General features: G+C 36.7%; 1 protein-coding gene across 1 annotated transcript in view; it reads left to right on the forward strand.

Annotated features, from left to right (window-relative positions):
• The window catches only part of LOC134804742 (discoidin domain-containing receptor tyrosine kinase B-like), a 269,473-nt gene that overhangs the window by 137,327 nt on the left and 110,309 nt on the right, over positions 1-21,837 (forward strand). The window contains exon 4 of the mRNA XM_063777943.1: positions 16,872-17,141. Coding sequence (XP_063634013.1) covers positions 16,877-17,141 — 265 coding nt within the window. The 5' untranslated portion in view covers positions 16,872-16,876. The remainder of the gene's footprint in view (positions 1-16,871; positions 17,142-21,837) is intronic.

Genomic DNA, 21,837 nt, shown 5'->3' on the forward strand with positions numbered 1-21,837 from the left:
TGACTTACAATTTTATGAATAAAGTGTTATGACAATTAAAAATATGACAAAAGTTGTTATGCGACCAGAGGGAGTCCCTAATAGAGGTCACTGAAAAATATCAAGCATGTGAGTGGTTAGCTTATATAGCACATAAATAAGTACCTAAAGTCGAAAGTATTAATTTATGTTCCATTTCGTACCTTGTCACTGTGACCTAATAGCACATAGATATTTCAAAACATTAATTAATTAATTAATAATCACAATAAATACATTTGAATAAGGTTATAAAATTAAACAATTATATTAGATAAATTTACTTATTCAGGCTCCGTTCTTCTCTTCTTTTGGTTACCGCGGGATCAGAGTAAGTTGGTATAGTATAAATTATCTCAGGTGATTTTTTCGGGCTCGGGCCCTAATCTGTTAAACAAAAGCCTTTGTTTGTTTTAAGACCGCTCTTCAACACGTGCCAAAGCAACCATGTCGCTTAAAAAGCAACTATCGTGATAGTATTAAGGTTCTAATTTATGTGACAGCTCATTCAGAGAACAATCAGGGTGGTCTTTTCTTTGGAGATAACAAAACGTGTTATCTCCGAATGGGCTGTTTCACGATATTGAACCATATAAATATAATGGTAAGTTTGCTTTTTAAACGGGCTTGTTCCCGTTATCTTATGTCGGGGCTACTAACTAGCAGTAAGCAGTGTAACCACTGCATAAAGGAAACAATACCTTTTGTTCAACAGATTAGGGCCCGAACCCGAAAAAATCATCTGGGATAATTCATACTATAACCATGCGTGTACCGAATCTGCACAGAGATTCAAGATGGCTGTAGTTTAAAGTGTAACCAAGATGTTTGGACAGGTACACGGGCTCTGTATTCATTGGTTTTGAACCCACATCAGAGTAAAGTTGACGCAGTTGGCCCTTAATTACATAGAGGGTCAGTCCTTTTTAGGAACCTTAGTGAAGACCATCTCAAAGTTTGTTAACCGCTAATGTTGGAATTTATATTGCAGTAGGCCTTAAGTAAGAATTGCTACCCGAAAAGATTTAGTACATTTATGCTAGTAAACTATTAATGCTATCATACGTAATAATGATCCACTAAATATTCTGAAAAAAAACTCTCAGAGTAAGTGACGGTTTGTGCGTTAGAAAACAAGTCGCAATAGGGAATATTAGGCAAAGCTCTGCGTAGTTGGCACCACTAGCACATACAGTAAACAAACCTCATTGACATCATCAAAGACACATCATGCGTCACTAGGTCAATCACATGGCCTACCGTGAAACACGACAGTCGAAAGTTCGGTTTCTGCCTCTCTATCACTCTTTCTTATTCGATCGATAGAGAGGCAGATAAAGAAATTTCTATTTTCTCGTTTCGCTGTAGGCCACCTGTAAACAAACCGCCTTGGTGCATCAATGTCATAATGAAAACCATGAAAGGTCCGTAGTGAAAACTTGTCAAAAAACTGTTTAAGGCCTAGTATGTATAAGTTACTCTATGGTTTACTAAACAAATTAGTGTTGCACTCTGGCGGCAGAACATTGCAGTAATACTCCCTAGAAGTTGCGCGGTGATTTTTTAGTAGGGTAATTGAGTATTGAGACTAAAATAAGTTTACATATTACATATTTACGATTATTAACTTACTTAACATACTTAAGGTAAGACAAATCAGTTTATTGCGGTCAAGCCTTGAACCAGTCCGAAGCGTAGTGTCATTCAGGATATATTTGTTTATACAGTATTTCTTTAAAAACCAGTTTGATGTTTCCCGATATTTAATTACGTGCGTAGCGGGCGCCATTCCCGAAACATTATTCAGGTACCCCCCTGTAGACCGGGAGATAGTGACACATTTTACTGGGTCATTTGTACCAGTATGGCGGTTCGTCAGGGGTCTAAGCATGTAATGAAGGAAAGAAAATGCTATGACCATAGCGCTGGTACCGGCGGCCCAATCGCGTGGGCGTTAGTCGAACGTGTCGGATAAAATACGAGTGTCGAACGATTTGTACCACAAAAATCCTCGTATTATTCGATAGTCCATAAAAAAGAAGTAGGCGGTAGCGTAATGCCATACTTCTCCGGTGTGACTTACAGCCCGCCATACTGAGGCGAACACGTTAATTAAAAAAAAACAATTCAACCATTTGTACCAAGCTAATTTTTGCACAGGTGATCATCGTCGAGCAGCCATTCATGGACATCACCATGCCATACTTTTCGGATGGTTCCAAATGGCCGCCATACCGCCGCAAAGGAGTTAATTTTTTTTTTATTGCTAAACGATTTGTACCACCTTGTCATTTTTTTTCAAGACTTTCTGTGTGATCATAAATGGAAATCTCATAATGCCATACCTGTAGGAGGTGGCAAATGTGTACAATATTCTTTTTTTTTATTTCAAGTATGGTGCCCCTTTCTCCCCCTATTAGAAGTATGGCAAATATAATAATGGTCACATTGCATCATATAATTTCCAAAAATCCAAATGCCATACTGGTACAAATCGTCAAATTTTTTTTTATTTTTTAAGTCTTGGCTTAAGTCTCACAGTCGTCCGCCCCGTAGTTATAATCCGGAATAATTTATTTTTAGGTATAATTGTATCCAATCAAACAGAATATGATGATGCCATGCTGTAAAAAATTATTTTACGTATTGTATAGTCGTATTTTTGAAACGTGTCGATTAAATAAGTTTTTCAAGTATGGCAGCACTTTTTCCCCCTACTATAAGTATGGCAATTATAATAACGGTCACATTTTATCAAATACTCTCCAAAAATTTAAATGCAATACTGGTACAAATCGTTTAGCAAAAAAAAAAAAATTTACTTCCTTGCGGCGGTATGGCGGGCATTTGGAACCATCCGAAAAGTATGGCATGGTGATGTCCATGAATGGCTGCTCGACGATGATCACCTGTGCAAAAATTAGCTTGGTACAAATGGTTGAATTGTTTTTTTTTAATTAACGTGTTCGCCTCAGTATGGCGGGCTGTAAGTCACACCGGAGAAGTATGGCATTACGCTACCGCCTACTTCTTTTTTATGGACTATCGAATAATACGAGGATTTTTGTGGTACAAATCGTTCGACACTCGTATTTTATCCGACACGTTCGACTAACGCCCACGCGATTGGGCCGCCGGTACCAGCGCTATGGTCATAGCATTTTCTTTCCTTCATTACATGCTTAGACCCCTAACGAACCGCCATACTGGTACAAATGACCCAGTAAAATGTGTCACTATCTCCCGGTCTACTGGGGACGCATTGATCAGAAAGAAAACAGCCACCTGTCACTTTACAAATATATTTTCTTTTCATCCAAGTATTATGTATAACTGTTTTGGTAACTTTGCCGCTTTTTGGCAATAGATATAATGTATTGCCGATTATTATACTCTCATTTAAATTAGTAGGTAAATCTGCAAGTATTGTACAATACTGCTTTAAAAACAAACCGACTAAAATCGTCTCATTTCATAGGCCACTATTTATACGGTTTAAGACATTTATTTCTCAAAAGATTTACATAAATCACTTACTGAGAAAACAATAATTTTGCTTAAATCTAAATAGGAGAGGGTAGCATGCAAAAACGGTAAACGACTTAAGTACAAAGGCGCTTGGCAACAACAAGCGCGGTGCAAATATGTTATGCAGTGCGTTGAGTCCAGTTAAACCGAACTGGTACGTGTGACGACTGGTTAGTTATAGGGTGGTTTAACTTGTTAAGCAAAGCATGTTAACTGTGGTTTAAAAATTATGCAAGTATATATCTATTATTAAAATATTATTGAAAAAGCCTTAAAATATGTTTGATAAGATTATATTGAAAATAAATTATTGATAATAAGTACTATACTAAATTATTTATAGCTGCCACTATAGGTACAAAACTGTTTTTGGAATTCGAAGAAATTTAGAATGCCGAATAAGTTGTAAGCATTGTCATCGACTACTTTATTTTTTACTAGCGACCCGCCCCGGCTTCGCACGGGTAAACCTTAACAAATTATACACCTAAACCTTCCTCAATAATCACTCTATTGATAGGTGAAAACCATATATGAAAATACGTTAAGTAGTTTTTGAGTTTGTCGCGAACATACAGACAGAGAGACGCGGCGGGAGACTTCTTTTTATAAAGTGTTAATTAGTGAAATCTGCTCCCTTTAGGGAGAACGATACAGACCACCAAAACGCAAGCGTAAGTATTAATTAAATTAACAATTAAATCCTTCTTGTGATCTCAATGATAGTTTCAATCAGTGCAGCTATTACATAATATAATATACGTATCTGATGCATTTATTTTTGTACCTACAGTCGAAAGTTTTAATTTATGACTCATTTTGTACTTGTCACAGTGACAGTAGTATGAGGTCTCTAGCGATTTTCATATTGATTGTCACTGTGACAAGGTACGAAATGGGTCATAATTAATTATCATACTTTCGAACGTACCAAATGTAATTGAATTGCGACTGCTCATAGGCTATTCAACAAGTACCTTCAATGAATTTGGTGATTAGGCTATTGTGTTATCCTATCAGGATAGCCTTTGACTACTCCGCCACTGCCGTTGCGGTAGCTAGATCTTACTCGGCTGATTAAACTCCTATTAATGCTAAGGCATATATATGGACGTCGGAAACTGGAATGAACTTGTATGTGGCTCTACATTACGCGGGATATGCCTTTAGACCATTAGGTATGGTCTGAGTGATTTGACTTATCGAATTAGCTTATCATGTTGATTAACAGCAGAATATATGTAAATCTGGGTTGTAGATGACAAACTGACTACAATCGTCTTACGAGTGTATTTGTGCATTTGTCTAAGACATTATAACTTCCAAGGGTATGAAAATTTGGATTAACTACCAAGTTTTGACCAAGAGGTGCACTGATTGAAAATATAACTATAGTTTTTAATAAAAGCTTACATTTTACTTTCTGGCTGTTTTTTATTCTTTTGTTAAATCTTCTTAATTTAATATCAATACCTTTATTATTTAACTGTATTTTATTTTATATAAATTCCAAATATAAATCAGTGAAGATTTTCCGTACCCTAAGATGTTGCGTAGGGAGGTTTTCGCTATCGAGCAAACATGATTGATAACCAACCAACATCAGCATCATTTGATGGATCTCACTATTTATCTTAAGTGACGTTAGATACGTAAATTAAATACCAAAAGTACATACTTTGCCACTTAATTGCTAGAAATTGTTTCATCTAATCTGACTTGACTGTCTAAACACGTGAGGCCAGTTTACCAGTTTCGTTTGGACTCTTAGCTATCCCTTAATTTCGTCCCCGATTCCCAGACACCCAGCCACACTTTCCTCGCAGCCACACTTCCCCGTATTAACCTTAACTGGAAAAATATAGATTTATTTATAGCATGTTACATATCGAAGGCTAATATTGAAAACTTACAAACTAAAATTATCCCAAGAATTTTCAAATCGCTTAAAAAAAGCTGAAGGTCTCATCTCAATATAGACACTAATAAAATAAATATTGTGTTTTCTATATAAATAGATTTAGAAGTGCTAATAAGTTCAATTAATTTCATATACTCGTACTTATAACAATGAGGCCCGTTTTATTAATAAAGTAAATTATAAGACAAAATATTTTTAAATAACTTATTTACTTATTACTTACCCTGTCCCAGACCGTCGGCGGCAAAATCCAACTTGCAATGGGTTTTTGCTTTACTACTATACTACATACATAAATAAGGTGCAGCGGGGCAATTTTGAATGCGGGGTTATTTCAACTAATCGAAATTGTATCTTCCATGTTTTTCATTATTAACTAGAGTGTTGTGTGTGACTCTAGTTAATAATGTAAAACATGGAAGATATTTCGATTAGTTGAAATTACCCCGCATTCAAAATTGTCCCGCTGCACCTTACCTACTTTTATTATGCCTCTGTGAAGTGTAGGTAATTAGTACTCGTTATATTTTATACTGCACTTCACTGCTGATGGATATAAACACCAAAATGAAATTCATTAAGTCGTGCACGGCTAAAGGTAGGTAATGGGTATTAGCATCGGAGCGTTTACATTGAGTATGGCTAGTTGGCCAGTCTGCTCTCCGGAGATTACCATTGATTATCATACATAACGCGATCCATGCTGCTAAAAGAGCTTAGTGCTCCCAAAATTTGAAATAAATTTGACTAAATTTGTATAAAGGTACACTCTAGAGCACATTCAAAACCCAACTTTTTTCGGCTGCCAAACTTGTAGTTAGAGGTAACAACGGGCGGTCTCTTTCAGACAACCTTTGGGTAGCGGAGACAATAAAAATTAAAATATGCAATAGGTGGTGCAAAGAAATAGTATTTTATACAATCGTGATATAATAGAGAGCTTTTCAGTCGAGTACCGTGTTTAGGCAACGACGCTTGCTGAGTTGCCTTAGTAAGGTACGAGATTGAAAAGCTTGATTATATCACTATTGTATACAATACTATTTTCTACGAGATAACAAAAATAATACTTTAAACTAGTAGAATTGTATAGGTAAACAAACCAAAAGTATACAGCTAAGATACAGCAGCGAGCAGCCGCGATACCTTTCATACTCGTACGCTCCCCGGCCGCGGCCCGGCGGTTTGGTCATCGACACCTTCTCGTAACTCATGAGGCCCTGGTACTTGCTCCTTGCTAAATTCAATTTTTAAACAGTCTTTTTCTCGATTTTAGCCACCGTAGCCTATGGAGACTAACAAGTAACGGTAAGCGGTTTTCGTAGTCTATGGATGTTCCTATATTAAGGGCGTCACATGCGCGTTTCTGACTTATGAAGCAATTGTTCCTAAAATACAACCTAAAATAAGTAATTAATTTGAGTTATGGTTTTGTTTCATCTTGACCGCGGCGAGCTTTGGTCAATTTCATTATAGTTGACTAAACTGTATCGAAATGAATATTATAGTTGAGTTGGGAGCCCATACGTTAAAAGTACCCAAATGCAGTTTGGTATACGAAATCTTAATTCAGGAATTACAGTCGACGAGTAGAAAAAAATATAAAATGTCGAACTGAATATTACCAAACAACACATAACATTAATATGAATACACATACTTAAATAAGTATAACCATAAACTTTACTTACATAAACAAACATAAATAAATACATTTAAAAAAGTTAGTTTTATATTTATGTTAATTTGCTGTATTTAATCATGTTTTCATTGTGCACAATAAATAATATTATTATTATTATTTGTATCTCCGTTACAAACTCTCGGGTTTTTAAGCCCGGTCATTTACAAGGCGTGCGTGGGGATATAGATCCAACACGTAGAGGCCGTTTGGAGAGCTTTGATGTATTATTAGCTTTATTATTATTTGTATCTCCGTTTTAAAACTCTCGGGTCTTTCGAGCCCGGTCATTTATAAGGCGTGCGTGGGGATATGGATCCAACACGTAGAGGCCGTTTGGAGAGATTTGATGTCATGTAGAACGCCTGCTGGAACGCATTCACGGGTATATCAATAGATACCCGTGAACCGGTTTCAGCAGGCATTGGAAGCTATTGTAAAGAATATGGACAGAGTACTGGTCTATGGTTTTAGTTTGGGTGGAAAAAAGACTGGGCTATTGCAAAGAAGTCCGGACACCTGCCATAACATTGCTTACACAAGTTATCGAGGCAGGCGATGACTCGCCACTCGTTAGATGGGCACCTGATGCGCCATCGTAAAGACGGCCAGGCGCAACACCGGCGTGAGCGGCTCAGGGGTGTCGAGAGGTGGTGCTGCGCTTTCTCCGAAGTTACTCGCGGCGTTATGCCCTTTAACACTTCCACCCCTGGAGCATATAGCTCTAGCGACTCCTCTCTGGACGGCCAATGAAGGCAAGCCAGAGCTGAGATTCCTGCGGGTCCCCTTGGGGTCCACTCCGACCGACGAAGACACGCCGGAGACGGAGACCCTGACCGACTCTCGGGAGCACTCGGGTCCGTGGGGTCGTTACTCCGCAACAGCTCGCCACAAGCTGCCCTGCGGGCTTATTATTATTATTAAATAAAGAAACAACAGTGTCAATAAACGCATATATTAGACTAGGTAAAATCCTAACTATAAATGAGAATATGTATAGATTGTCAAGCAACTCTTGTCAGTAGAAAAAGGCGCGAAATTCAAATTAATCCAGTGAAATTGTAGAATTTTGTAACGTGGCTCTTCTGCGTCAAATGCGGTAGTTCTGATTTTTTGCAGACTTATTTATGATGTTGGTCCAATTAATAATCCAAACCTGTGACCTTGAGCGCCGAACGCAACTTTGTCAAAATACGAAAAACCTGCGAAAATTTCGGTTATTTATTTAGTTTTGGGCGATTCTAACCCTAACGGACTAGTTTTTGATAGTGCCTTCCTTAGACGTTTTTAAAGAAGACTAAATTTGCTACAATACGAGATTAGAACTGTCTCTGTAGATTGAATAGTTTCCGAGATAAAGGCTTTCAAAAATTCACCTTTATCGTACCGTGCATACCCCCCAAAAAGGGAGGGGAAAGGTCGGATCCCCAGGTCCAATCTTTGCTATATTTCTTCCTACTCTTAGGAGCTAGGGCACGTTATATATCATTTTCATATATAGGGATGAAAACATTATATTCATACTTTTAAAATGCCAAGTTAAGTGTTTTTTTAAAGATTTTTAACTTTTGACTTTGGCCATAATTACATTTCTATGGAAATCGTCACTCAATCCGCTTCATATTTTTACAAAAAAATGTATGAATGCTTGCTTTGAAGTGATACTTTATAGAATAAGGAAGCCTTAAATTATATGAAAATCATATATAACTTGCCCTAGTTGCTAAGAGCAGGAAGAAATATAGCTTAGATTGGACCTGGGGATCCGACCCTTTCCCCTCCCTTTTTGGGGGGTAGGCACGCTACGATATCGCGCCAAATCGGCCTTAGGAACAATCGTGCCAAGCGGCATCGCCTGAGTCAAAAGTGCATACTCACTGCACTCACTTAACTTATGAGCTCAATTTCAAAAAAATCTAAATTTTGAAAGGCTTTATCTCAGAAACTATTCAATAACGGCCTCCTAGCCTAGTCGGTAGTGACCCTGCCTACGAAGCAAGAGGTCCCGGGTTCGAATCCTGGTAAGGGCATTTATTTGTGTGTTCATCACAAATATTTGTTCCTGAGTTATGGATGTTTTCTATGTATATAATTATTTATATACATATATATGTGTATATTATATATATCGTCGTCTAGTACCCACAACACAAGCCTTATTGAGCTTACTGTGGGACTAGGTCGATTTGTGTAAAAATTGTCCTATAATATTTATTTATTATTTATTTATTATTTATAATCTACAGAGACAGTTCTAACATCATAAATAAGTCTGCAAGAAATCAGAACTACCGGATTTGACGCAAACGCTAAATGTATAATTTTACTGTATTAAATTTTCTATGAGACGATATCCCTTCGCGCCTACATTTTTAAAATTTGCCGCCTTTTTCTACTGACAAGATCTGCTTGACCAACTATATATAATTTTTCGAAAGACCAAGTTACTCGTGTTGTTTGTGTTAAAAAAATGTTTTTTTTTACTTCTTTGTAAACGTTCAGACCAAACCATGGCCAGAGACAAGCTAGACCTATCCGATGCGGGCTATATATGCTAAGCGTGATAAAAAAGATTAGAAGTATCTGTATTATCTTCTTGTAATGTGGTGGTACTAGTGCTCGACATGCTAATGCCCAATAGATGACACCCTTCTGTCACCTCTATTGACAATGACTTAAGTTTCAAGATGACATGTACTGGGACCGCGTCGAGCACCAGTACCACCACCTTATTCGAAACACACATAGCCAAATATTCCGGTTTCTGTAAGAATGTTTACATTATTCAATAATAATTCGTCTGATACATAATGATATATACTTAGCAGAAGCCTTACCAATGTCGGATACAATAAATGGCGTGACATCGCCGACCCCCGCGACCTCAGTCGTCGCTAGGCTAGGTCTCACCCACACAACCGCACGCGCCGTCGCATCTGAACGTCACCATTTGCATTTTATTGCCAAAGTTTCTGGCCACAGAACGCCTATTTTTATGGTAAACTTATTCAAATGCACGGCGACGTCATAAATCCGGTGAAGGGGTATTCTGGCTTGGAAGCGGAAAACTTTTCGAGAGGCGTATAACGTGATCCGATGTACCTTGGACAGCATATTGTTTGTTTCGACTGTTACTCATTTTGATTTAAAGTGTTTGTTTTGATGATAAGCTTATAAGTAGGTAGGTACAAAGGAGTAATCAACAAAGCAACCAGTCGTCCATCAGGAACTCAGCCGAGTCTCACGTCAAGGGGTAATAAAAGGAATAAAGCGCTGTCGATTTTTCTTAGTGAAGAAAATCAATTTCCTTCTACTGGAAATTCATTTATCGACCACCTGCTCACCGTGCTCGATCAAGCGAAGACCATGCAATACAATGAAGCCCACTCTAATATTTTTCAAGATACTTTTAGATAGTTCGATACAAAATATACGTTGACGAGTTCATCGTTATTAGCTGTGTTTTTAATTATCCTTACTCGTGCACACAAATATTTACCTATTCCTATTTATGGAAGATACATTTGAGCATTTATTACATTCCTTGTGTAGGGCGCTTGACTGCGAATCTGCCCGCCAGCGCAGATTACGATGTCGTTTATATTTCTTTGTATTCAAATACGTTAAGTGGGCATAGACAATTTACGTAATATACTAGTTACAACGATGATTGATTACTTCTATCTAAGGTAAACGTACTAATGCTCGACAAGCTAATGTCCAATAGATGACACCTTGCTGTCACCTCTATTGATAATGACTTAAGTTTCAAGATGACATGTACTCTGGGATCGCGTCGAGCACCAGTACGGTTACCTTAATCTTAATATTTATCCTATCATTCCTATAGGTATTATTTTTACTTACTTTGATTTTTAGAATTAAGTGCCAAACATTATTTGAAATCCTTTCATATTAGGTACCGTTGAGCATAAACATACAACATGTAAGTACTTGTAATGTACATGCAGTACATGCATAAATATCCACTTACTGCAATTTAAAGATCAATGATAGAATTGATGATTTTACCATTGTACCTACATTCTCGTACCACCTGTCCCACAGGGGCTCATTCGTCTACGCATTGAGCTCAATGAAGAATGATGCTTGCCCAGGAGATACGAAACGATACTCGTGCAAAAAAATGTATAGGTAGGTGTAGTATGTATAGCCTTTTCTGCTATTCATTTTATTAAACTAAATGTGGTAGAAAGGTAAGTGCTATAATAATAATATATGTACCTACATAATATCGTTTACGTAGGTAATACTCGTTTCATCTTATTTTTAATTACCTACTCGATTCATCCATTTTAGGACGCGTATTGCGGGTAGATATCTAATAACATAATATTATTTTAATTCGTAATAACAAGTTTAAATGCAGGCAATGGCACATGCCTCCTCAAACACGGTGATTTGGATTACATATAGTCTCCACGCTAGCTTTATTCGTAGGTATTGTGTAAAATACATGTAGGTAGGTATAGTCAGCCAAGAAAGTGGTTTACCACTTTTCGATTCTATCATCTGAATGATAGAGTCGAAAAGTGGTAAACCACTTTCTTGGCTGACCGTACTTATAGACGACTAGATACGTCGGAACGTGTCTAGTCATTTCTATATGGTAGTACTAGAATGATTCGAAACATGGCTACGCACTTTATATCGTCTAAATTGTTTTACTAAAATGAAATAGTTATTCGACTATAATATATTATTGTGTATTATGTATTAGATTCTTATAACTTGAAGTAAAAATATTTAATATACTGAATACTGGTTGAATTGTTTATTGATTTAAGAATAAGTATGACAATGTGAATATAAAGTTGGTTTAGGCAAGACGGTCTCAAAAGCTTCAAAATGGCCGGTATAGCACAATAGCGTGAACCATCGATCCAGTAAGTTTAGATAATAATTCTCCCCGACGGAAACAAGTCCCGAGCAAGCTTTTGTGTCGTTACCGATCAGATTCCGATCAGTTTAAAAGATCAATGTTCGACTAACTTTAATTAAATTCATTTCGTAATTGAATAAACTGAGTTTGAGCCCCTTGAACGTTTTGTAACGGAAGCACCGAGCAATAATAACTTTGACAGTTATAACCTCCACGTCGCTTAGTTTGACGCGAGTTCGCGGGAAACAAAACTTTGACATGGCATTTATAATCCACTGGTAAATAATTTATCACAGATGCATTAACTGCTTGTCTTGTTTCGCGGTTGACAACTGGTATACTTTTAGAAAGGGATGTTGACAGATGTACAATTATAATATTTTTATCACACGTTGCTCCAAAAATCTTATTACATGAAGGTTTACTGAAGGACAAAGGCCTATATTGTTCCCGCGGGAGTTATGGATTGTGAAAAAAAGAAGCTATAGCTCCCTAGGGAGTTAAAGCATTTTTTTTATGGCACGTATTCATACGAAACAAGTACCTATGCATAAATGAGTTTTACTTTTAAAATACCTACTGACGTTTATAATTTAATATTTTTAAAACCCATTTGTTTGTAGACCCCTTTGTAGAGTACAATATACTCGTACTCAATAAAGAACATCATATTTATCAATATAATTTTATTGACTATTTTTTTGCTATTCCTATATAATGTTATTCGTCAATTTAGTCCGCGGAATTATATTTTATTTTATATATGGATTCGACTTTAGCTGTGAGGCTTGGAGTCTGACCCAGAAATTTCGTTGCGTTGTAACTGGCGATGTGTAATTAGAACACTGTAATAAAATGTCACTCATTTCTCTGCAGGTAGGTACAGGACTGATGAACATTACTTTTATCTCATCATTCAACTACTTAAAACGAAAAATAAAACAAAGAGAGACCGCCTTGCATTATCGATGTGGATCGGAACTTTGTAGGCTTTCAGTACTGGTCCGCCGGGAGTTTAGTAGGTAAATATATTCCAGCGCGCTGCCGTGCCGCCTGCCCGGGGCCTGCGTCAGCCAGCGCTTTACACGCCGTCTTTGTGCTTTCAGTGTTAAATACATTATGAGTATGACATACATACATACGTTCATTATTCATACAAACGTAACTTATATTTTGACTACATAACACTGTCTCAAACTTAATCGAAAGCAGCGCAGCGGAAGTATTTTAGTTAAAAAACAACGGGTTGCACTCCGGGAGTGCCGGCAGAAGTGAAAACTCAATGACATTGTAACAGTTTTTCGATCAGGTCACGTGTCCGTCTTACAGGCCTATTCGGATTTCGAGATAATCACAAGATCTTGAGACGATTTAGAGATCAACTAGATTTACATTAGATATCGACTAGATGTGACTTGGATATCTAAGTCATAACTTGTCGAAATCGTTCAAGAGGACCTCCAGAATCGCGGAAACGTCAAATTTGACACATCTATCTTACAAATATCTTTAAATTATCCGTATCGTAACTTGTTGAAGTCTAGTAGAAATCTAATTCATTTTCCGAATAGAGCCGTTACAAAGCGTCTTTCGTCTTACGCTGTCGCGAGTTTAACATTGTTTCCCCATCACAAAAAGTGCACAGCGAAGCTAAAGAAGTTTTCACTTCAATAATATTTTGTTACAGGGAACTTGTTCGACATTGTCTACCATGTCAAACAATGGTACTTGATAAACCTGTGATTCTCTACCAAGCAATAATATAAGGAAAAATTAAACTCACTTGACTAAAAGTCACACAGCAAACCGTATTATATAATATGTACCTATAAATAAATAAAAAACACTATCAGAATTGTTAAAAGGTCGTCACCGCGAAGTCCCAGCCCCTGTCAGCGTCCGGCATGATCGGGGTAGCTACCTACCCAAGAAGTAATTGAGACATTTCACCCAAAACCTTCAAATACCTCCAATAAAACATAAAAAAGCTTTTACACATATCAAGAACGAGGGGAAGATTATGATAGACATACTGGTGCCCGTTTTAGGTTTGACGGCTCTCTTTACAGCGAAAGTCCATTTAGCTAGTCGGAAAGCAATTCCAGGCCTATGATGAATGTTATACTTTGGCCTGTCGGACATTCATTTCCAGTTCCACGAAAAGGTTTCGATTATGAAATATTTTACCTGACTATATTTCTTTGAAATATATGATTTTGATAGCGGTATAAATTATGAATAGACCCCAACATGACTATAAAATAACATAATGGTTCAACCTTTTCTTCTACATTTATGCGTATCTACAAGATTCATCGCACAGGTACTATAAGTATTTATAAGTTATAAGTTATAAGAGAACACATGCATTATATGTATTTAAATGACCGAACTTAAACTTAATCCGACATGCATCATACAAATTGGTAAAGACGATTTTTTAAGCAAAATCTTATACCTTTAAACGAGCAATTCTTGTATATATGTATATATATTATATAGACGGGGCGAAAAATCGATCTAGCTAGGTCTATCTCTGGGAAACCGCTCATTGAGATTTTATGTCTCCAGATATTTGACCATAATCTCAAAAAATAAATTACAAAAAGTATCACGTTTTTTTCAAAAATGTGTTGTACTACTGATCTATAATGACATATTCAAATATGGCTTACGGGTCAAAAATGACCCAGTATTATTTAGGTACCAAGGATGTTTGGCCGAGAGTCGATATGTACCGACCCCGCTTGCACTCGGCTAGGGTAACAATTACCTACACTATCACCGAAGCTCTTAATTCGTGGGGCGCCACCCTCACCCCTAACGTGTGTTTATGTAACCTGCCGCGAGACTCTAATAAAACAAAGTGCAGGTGAATTTTTGCCCCTGTAGGTACTTGTGAAAAAATGAAAGAACATTTTTGCCTCTGATAGCTATGATGCTCTGAATTCTAGTCCTCTGGAATCTCGCTGTTGTTGTGCGTATGGTATGCGGACTATTTCTTAATTTTCCACAATAAACAATGCTTCCGGCTTACCTAGGCTAAAATAATAAACAAGTAGAGTCAGACCAAGATAACTCTGCAGCGATTTTTATAGCACAGACACGTTCAAGTTTTATTTAAACGTCATAATCTCATAGAAGTTTGACGTTTACTTTAAAATAACACTTGCACGTCTGTGCTACAAAAATCGCTGCAGTGTTATCTTGGTCTGATTCTGGCTACAATGGTTTACCTCTACTCGAGTTTTTTAAGCAAGGTATACTTATATATTGTCGCTTTTTATTTAGCCAACAAACGACCTCATAAATAAAGTAGCCCGATACAACTTTTTTACATCTGTTTGCATTTTTTGTCTCGAATTGTTTTCTTCTAACAGACGTTATCCCAATAAGTGTAATATTGAAGTTCAAAGAACGTTAGGTAACTGAAAAACTTTCAAGATGTGGAGAGGTATGTCTTTATGGAAATTAAAAGTTGGGCTTAGGTACTATAATATACATACAAGCGCCTATTTTATTTGCGTTCACGTACCTATACGACCGGGGCAGGGCGGGGGCAATTTTAATGAAAATTTACTTGTAACTTGTCATAAATACATCCACAACTTTTGAATTTTCGAAGAAATAATATTAAATTACTGTCGAGGACTAATAAGGTTTTATATATTTTTTATACCTTTTATCTATTTGTCATTTTATTATATTGTTTTTACATTTTGTTTCTTTAGTTGTCAGTAAACGCTTGATGTGAATGCCGGCTTTTTCGTTTTGCTCTCCGCATTATTAGCTATCGAATGGTGTAAATGTCCTCATTTCCTGGACAATATTTGACGACCGGTCTGGCCTAGTGGGTAGTGACCCTGCCTGCGAAGCCGATGGTCCTGGGTTCGAATCCCAGTAAGGGCATTTATTTATGTGATGAACACTAATATTTGTTCCTGAGTCATGGGTGATTTCTATGTATATAAGTATGTATTTATCTATATAAGTATGTATATCGTCGCCTAGCACCCATAGTACAAGCTTTGCTTAGTTTGGGGCTAGGTTGATCTGTGTAAGATGTCCCCAATATTTATTTTATTTATTTAAAATAACATACAAACAAAAATAAATAAATAAAAGTGACAACTCAAATAATAGTCACAAAGTATTACTAAATGTTGCCACTTACGGCGTAGTACTTTTCGAGTAACACTACATGGTGACCGCAAGTCTTTATAGGTAATCACTTCACAGTGGGACGCCTAATATAAAAGGTAGTCTGCGAGTAAATATACTAAAGGTGACATTCGAAACCCTGAATGATGACTGCAGCAGCATTACTTTTGCAACGTTACTGATGCAGTTATTTTGCGTCCGGTTTCATACTTAATTTCCTTGATAAATTGCGTTGATGTCGTTTTCGTATCACTGTTGCGCAATTTTTCGCTGCGACAATTACATAGTTGACACGAAAACTAAGCATTATTGCAGGGGACCGAAACGACCCGATGCCAACAAGATACTGCCAATATCACACAACATACGTATGGTGTTTTTGGAGCCTTCCAGAAGTTTAGTTTATCTTTTTCCGGGATTGCAGCCCCACCTGCGTTGAGTTGCACTGTATCGACATTTGTCTGTTTTTATTCTAAAAAGTTGACATTGCTCAAAGTCTAATAGGTAAATAAAATAACCACAACAGGTTAAATCTACATTGCATTTGTGTCACGTGGTGCATCCTTACTTTCAATGTGGTTTGTCTAATTATCTAACATTACAATTCTTATTCACAATAATAACAGAGCGTTGTTAAAATATTGTTTTTTATTGTTTAGGCACGATGTGGCGATTAGCGCCACTAGTGACGCGCCTCCTGGTCGTGTCACTGGTGGCGCTCGTGTTCGCGGACGGGGCCGGCAGCACCTCGGTGGCGACGCTGACGCGGGGCCCCGCCCCCCGCCCCACGGCGCCCCTGCCCCGCAAGCAGCGCCCGCGCAAGCGGCGCACCACCACCACCACCACCACCCTCGATCCGGACGAGGACGAAGATGACGTCACTACGCAGCCTACCACCACCACCATTGATCCTAGGATGTTTGACCACAGTAAGTTGATTGTTTAGTATATAGTTAAAATAAATAAATAAAATAGTATAGTTAAAATCATGCCAATACAAAACAACACACTCCACAGTACGGAAAATATTTTAGTTTCAATCTATATTAGCACGACTTTTCTACGCATCAATGTGTGTGTGTAAGTTGCTTTGCGTAACCAATAATGAGCTACATGTAGAATATTTTATTAAAGGTATGTACTTAGTTCATTAAATACGTTCAACAACAGCAAATCATTGCAAAAATATGAAATGTGTAAACACCTATTTGACATCTTTAAATAAAAATCATGCATACTGAAATTTAATATACAACCGCATTTCGAACGTTCCATTGTCGTGTTGTTTTTATTGCTAATCGAACTGAGATTGGGTCAATCTTGAGTCTAGCCGAGGAAGGGTTGGATAGTGAACATTCTGTATGAAATATTACTTATTCTGACATCGCGGTTAATAAGAACATTCGTCGGCCTGTTGAGTGCTCACGACACTATTGGATCGCTCATGAATAGTGTATTTGACTATATTTAAAATAAATAATTTCACACCATGCATCAAATAAAGCACCAGATAATTAATAGAAAAATATAGATAGCAGTTTTGACAGTTCAATATAAGAAACTGATTTGACTAGTAGGAGGATACGCTATTATATCCAACTTCCCGATAAAATGCTGGAATGTAGCAATAGGTAGTAGGTAGGTATAGGTATATGGTTGAAAGAAAACTTACCTTACGTAAGTAACTAGTTCTAATCCGGACTCGACATTTACTAATCCCATTAATAGCACAGGTATTTCGTAAAAAAGTGACTAATATATTTAGCAATCTGTAAGAACTACATCGGTTCAGTCCTTATTTGTTATATTTAATGTTACCTGCAAACCACAGGGAGGTTTTGCCCCATAAATCGTGGTATAATTAGGCGCTCGTTAACTCGTACGTGTCTGCCTCATTAACTGATTAATCCCCCAGCGGCCCCGCTCTGAGCAGAAAAATCTAATTATTTCCAACGATATCGGAAGATAATATAACTTATACTTACACATACTTAACTTATAGATAACTTGAATACATCCTTTATGATCTTTTCAAGGAAAATCGGTAAGAAAATATTTTATAAAGATTATATCCGGTGGAACAGAACGAGGGAGTTTTATGCAAACGGGGAATTGTTTAGGCTACGTACTTTATTTTTCACTTATTAATCACAAAAAAAATTTACAATAGTTATTTATCATTTTTTTTTCGTTTTCAATAAAGAAGGAATTTCGAGAAAATTTTGTTCATTAACAATTGCCTTACTTGTTGAAAAAATAACTTTAAGATAAATTTCTACAACTATTACATGTGTTGACATGTTTTATATACACCAAAATCTTTTTAAATTTTTCAATGAATATTTAATACCTTTAAAATTATGTTTAATGTTACGTAATCGTTTATCAGACCGCGCGCGTTTCTCGAAAATGAGGCGCGGAGGGCTGTGTTCAGCGTTGAATAAAAAGTATAAATAATGGAGATACAGTTCTGCAAGTATGGAATGTTTGATTGGAAATATCCTCCTCTTTTATAATATTAATTTTGGTTTCTTAGATATTAATACTTTTTGAGATATTGGGGAAATAAAAAAATAATTACTTTTTCCCCCCTTTTTTGTTTTTAACTTTTGATATTTTTTGTGTGCTAATACACGCTTCGAAAACATTTTTCTAGACATCATGCCGAATCTAATGAGGTAACACACGTATTTTTAGGAGTAGTATCTTTATTTTTCACCGTTTTCGGGATCTCGAACAGACTAATTAAGCATAGAGTGTTCTTAGGACCTGCCAGTACACCACCACCTGAAATGAATGACCAAATCCGTCGTTGGGGGCACATCTTGTTCGCTTAGCCTGCTAGACCCTTTTGCTTGTTGTATGGTCCAAAAAATCTCTTATTTTTTTACTTTTTATTTATGTATGTGATTTAACACTATTTGAACATGTGATTTATATGTTTTGAAGTAGATTAAAGTTTGACTTTTTTACTTATATCAAAATAATCCCTAGCATACACCTCTCAATTTTATTTAGGTATTACGGTATTACCTACCGAATTTATGAGTATACAGATTTCCTCGCGATTATGTTCCTTGGCCGAAAAGCTAGTATTTTAGAAATTGGGCGTAACGTAACTATGTATATCTGTATTATTAACATATATTTACACATTTTAGCTGAGTAGATAAAAATACAATAGTACATTTAAAGGAAAAAGTTGAAAGTTCAGCTGACTTTAATCATTTCTTTAGATTTCTTTCCATGTGACTTCGACGGCGCTGGCACTTAACCGGGGGAATTTATATCATTTACAAACTTAAAGCTTCCCTGCTCTTCATTGGAAAGTTTAATTCAGTTTTACTGGAACGGTTTAGGTAATTAAAGACTGTTTTTTGTCCTCTCTGGTCGTTTGGTACCCTGAAACAGCCCGGACCGATCAAGATAATTTTGTAACTTATTCCGAGTGTATTTTACCATTTTAATATAAAAAAATCTTCTTTAACACTTGCAATAACACTAAGTTAGCCAACGTTTTCATGTAATAAATCTTAGTTGTTTTTTTCATTAAAAATCCTTAATAATCTGAATAAAACAATATTTGTAATATAAAAGAATTGATTTTTCAAATCTTATCAGTACATGAATATAATTACATACGTGGCTTAATGTTCTATAACCAGAATTCCAGAGCTTTGTACAGAGCTCTGGAATCTGTACAATAATAAGGATGTTGCTGCCGAGAAAGTAAAACACTAGAGGTCTATCGGCACTGGTTCTTGCGCCTCCCTTCGGCTTGGGGAGAGCGCGTCATTTCACGCCTCTTGAGCGCGTATCGAACCAATATTAGGTTTATTAGATAGATGGGCCGGGCGTGAAAAGCGATTTTTCATTTTTTCCGACTTGTCTTCTGAGGCTTGTTTTAAGCGTGAAGGTTATTAAAATAACATCGGAGCGTAAATACAATTGTGATAACCATATCAGAGGCTCATCATACAAGGAATTAACACTTTCGACATGACAAGTGTATGTATGGAGGTAGAAAATGTATTAAAAGGTCTGAATCAGCTCCAGCAGTCAGCTGTAATCTAGTAAAGCATTTTAATGACTATATTTATACTCGTGGATACCTACTTTGTCAGTAAATAATTAAAAGTTTTTATAGAAGGTCAATCCTTCGCGCATACATTTTTAACCTGACAAAGTGGGTGTGCCAGAGTATAGTTTTGTGCCATTCATTATGCCAGTAACTGAAGCCTTAAACAATGTTTTTCCATCTTGGAATGCGCTGAAAAGATATAAGAATTAAATCAAATTTGCTTGCTTGCGTTAGACACGCGAATGAATAGCTTGGGTAGAGAATACATTTTTAGCGCTAGATAAACTTGCTGACTAATTAAATTTGAGACTTTTTACCAACACGCTTATCACTAAACCAAGTCCATTTATACTCATTATTATATTTTTTCTCGACAAAATTAAATGTAAAGTTATATTTTAAACACTTGATACTCACGAATACGAACTATAGTACATTAAATAGGTACATTTTATAATGTATAACTTAATGCAACAACAACATGATACCTTATCCGATAACACGCAAATCTTAAGTTGTCAACATAGCTAATACCTTTCAAAAGGTCGGCAAAGTGCAAGTAAGTAACTTAATACCTTTGGAATTGTAAGCGCCCACGTTCGTTCACTGCGATGTACGATACTGCCATTGTTTTATACCATTATGTTATGCTGCCGGCGTATTATGGTTGGCTTTATCCATCTTTATCCACGTGATAAAATAACTGACACTTTTTAACACCGTGGGATAGAAAGTGACGGACACCGTTTTATCACGCTGTCACGTAGAAAAGAACGACCATCATATTCGAACTGAGTTACATAGCATTTGTAAAAAGCTAGACAGCTGCTGAATTCGGCTATCTGGACCCCCAATTTGACTAGCGATAACTGACTGCTGACGTATCAAGTTGATCTCCCGTTGATGTGAAAAAAATTGTGAGTTCCCGAATACGTGCAGCTGTCAAAATTTGACATTAGCAATCCACAGTTAGGTGACAACCAAACCGAACCACCCCGAGTTTAGAGCTGAGTTGTGGTTGTACCAAATGATATTATCCACAGTTGATCGAATCAAAACTTAAAAGAATTAACATGCGATTAAATCAAGAGTTGATTTGATGTGAAAGCGAAATATGACAGTTGTACATCTCGGATAAGGCCCCTGATTACGTATAAAATCACATTTGGGCCAAAAATGTTCCGGAAAGCCGGCGTCTTTCCTGTGGAAAATACGAAAGTTAACGATTGGAGTATATTTCACTGAGGCCTTAATCAATAATCATACAGCTTTGAAGAAGTAAACGTTTGGAACCTCTTTAGGTATAAGGGTCCGGCCAAAAAAATTAGGCTTAGTCCATTTATTTTATTATGTCTGCAGGAAAGTCTCTTAACTCTTCTAAAAATATGTTTAACCCATTTAACAAGGTATGATTGCGCCACAAATTGAAACAAATATCGCAAACACGGAGTCGAAGTTTGAAACATTATTTTAACAGGACCTTGGCATTGTGCCACTCGAACGTGGTAAGTAGGACAAATGTTGTTTTCAAGTACCAGTCAGAT

The sequence above is a fragment of the Cydia splendana genome, chromosome Z, assembly GCF_910591565.1.
Source record: "Cydia splendana chromosome Z, ilCydSple1.2, whole genome shotgun sequence".
Classification (NCBI taxonomy): domain Eukaryota; kingdom Metazoa; phylum Arthropoda; class Insecta; order Lepidoptera; family Tortricidae; genus Cydia; species Cydia splendana.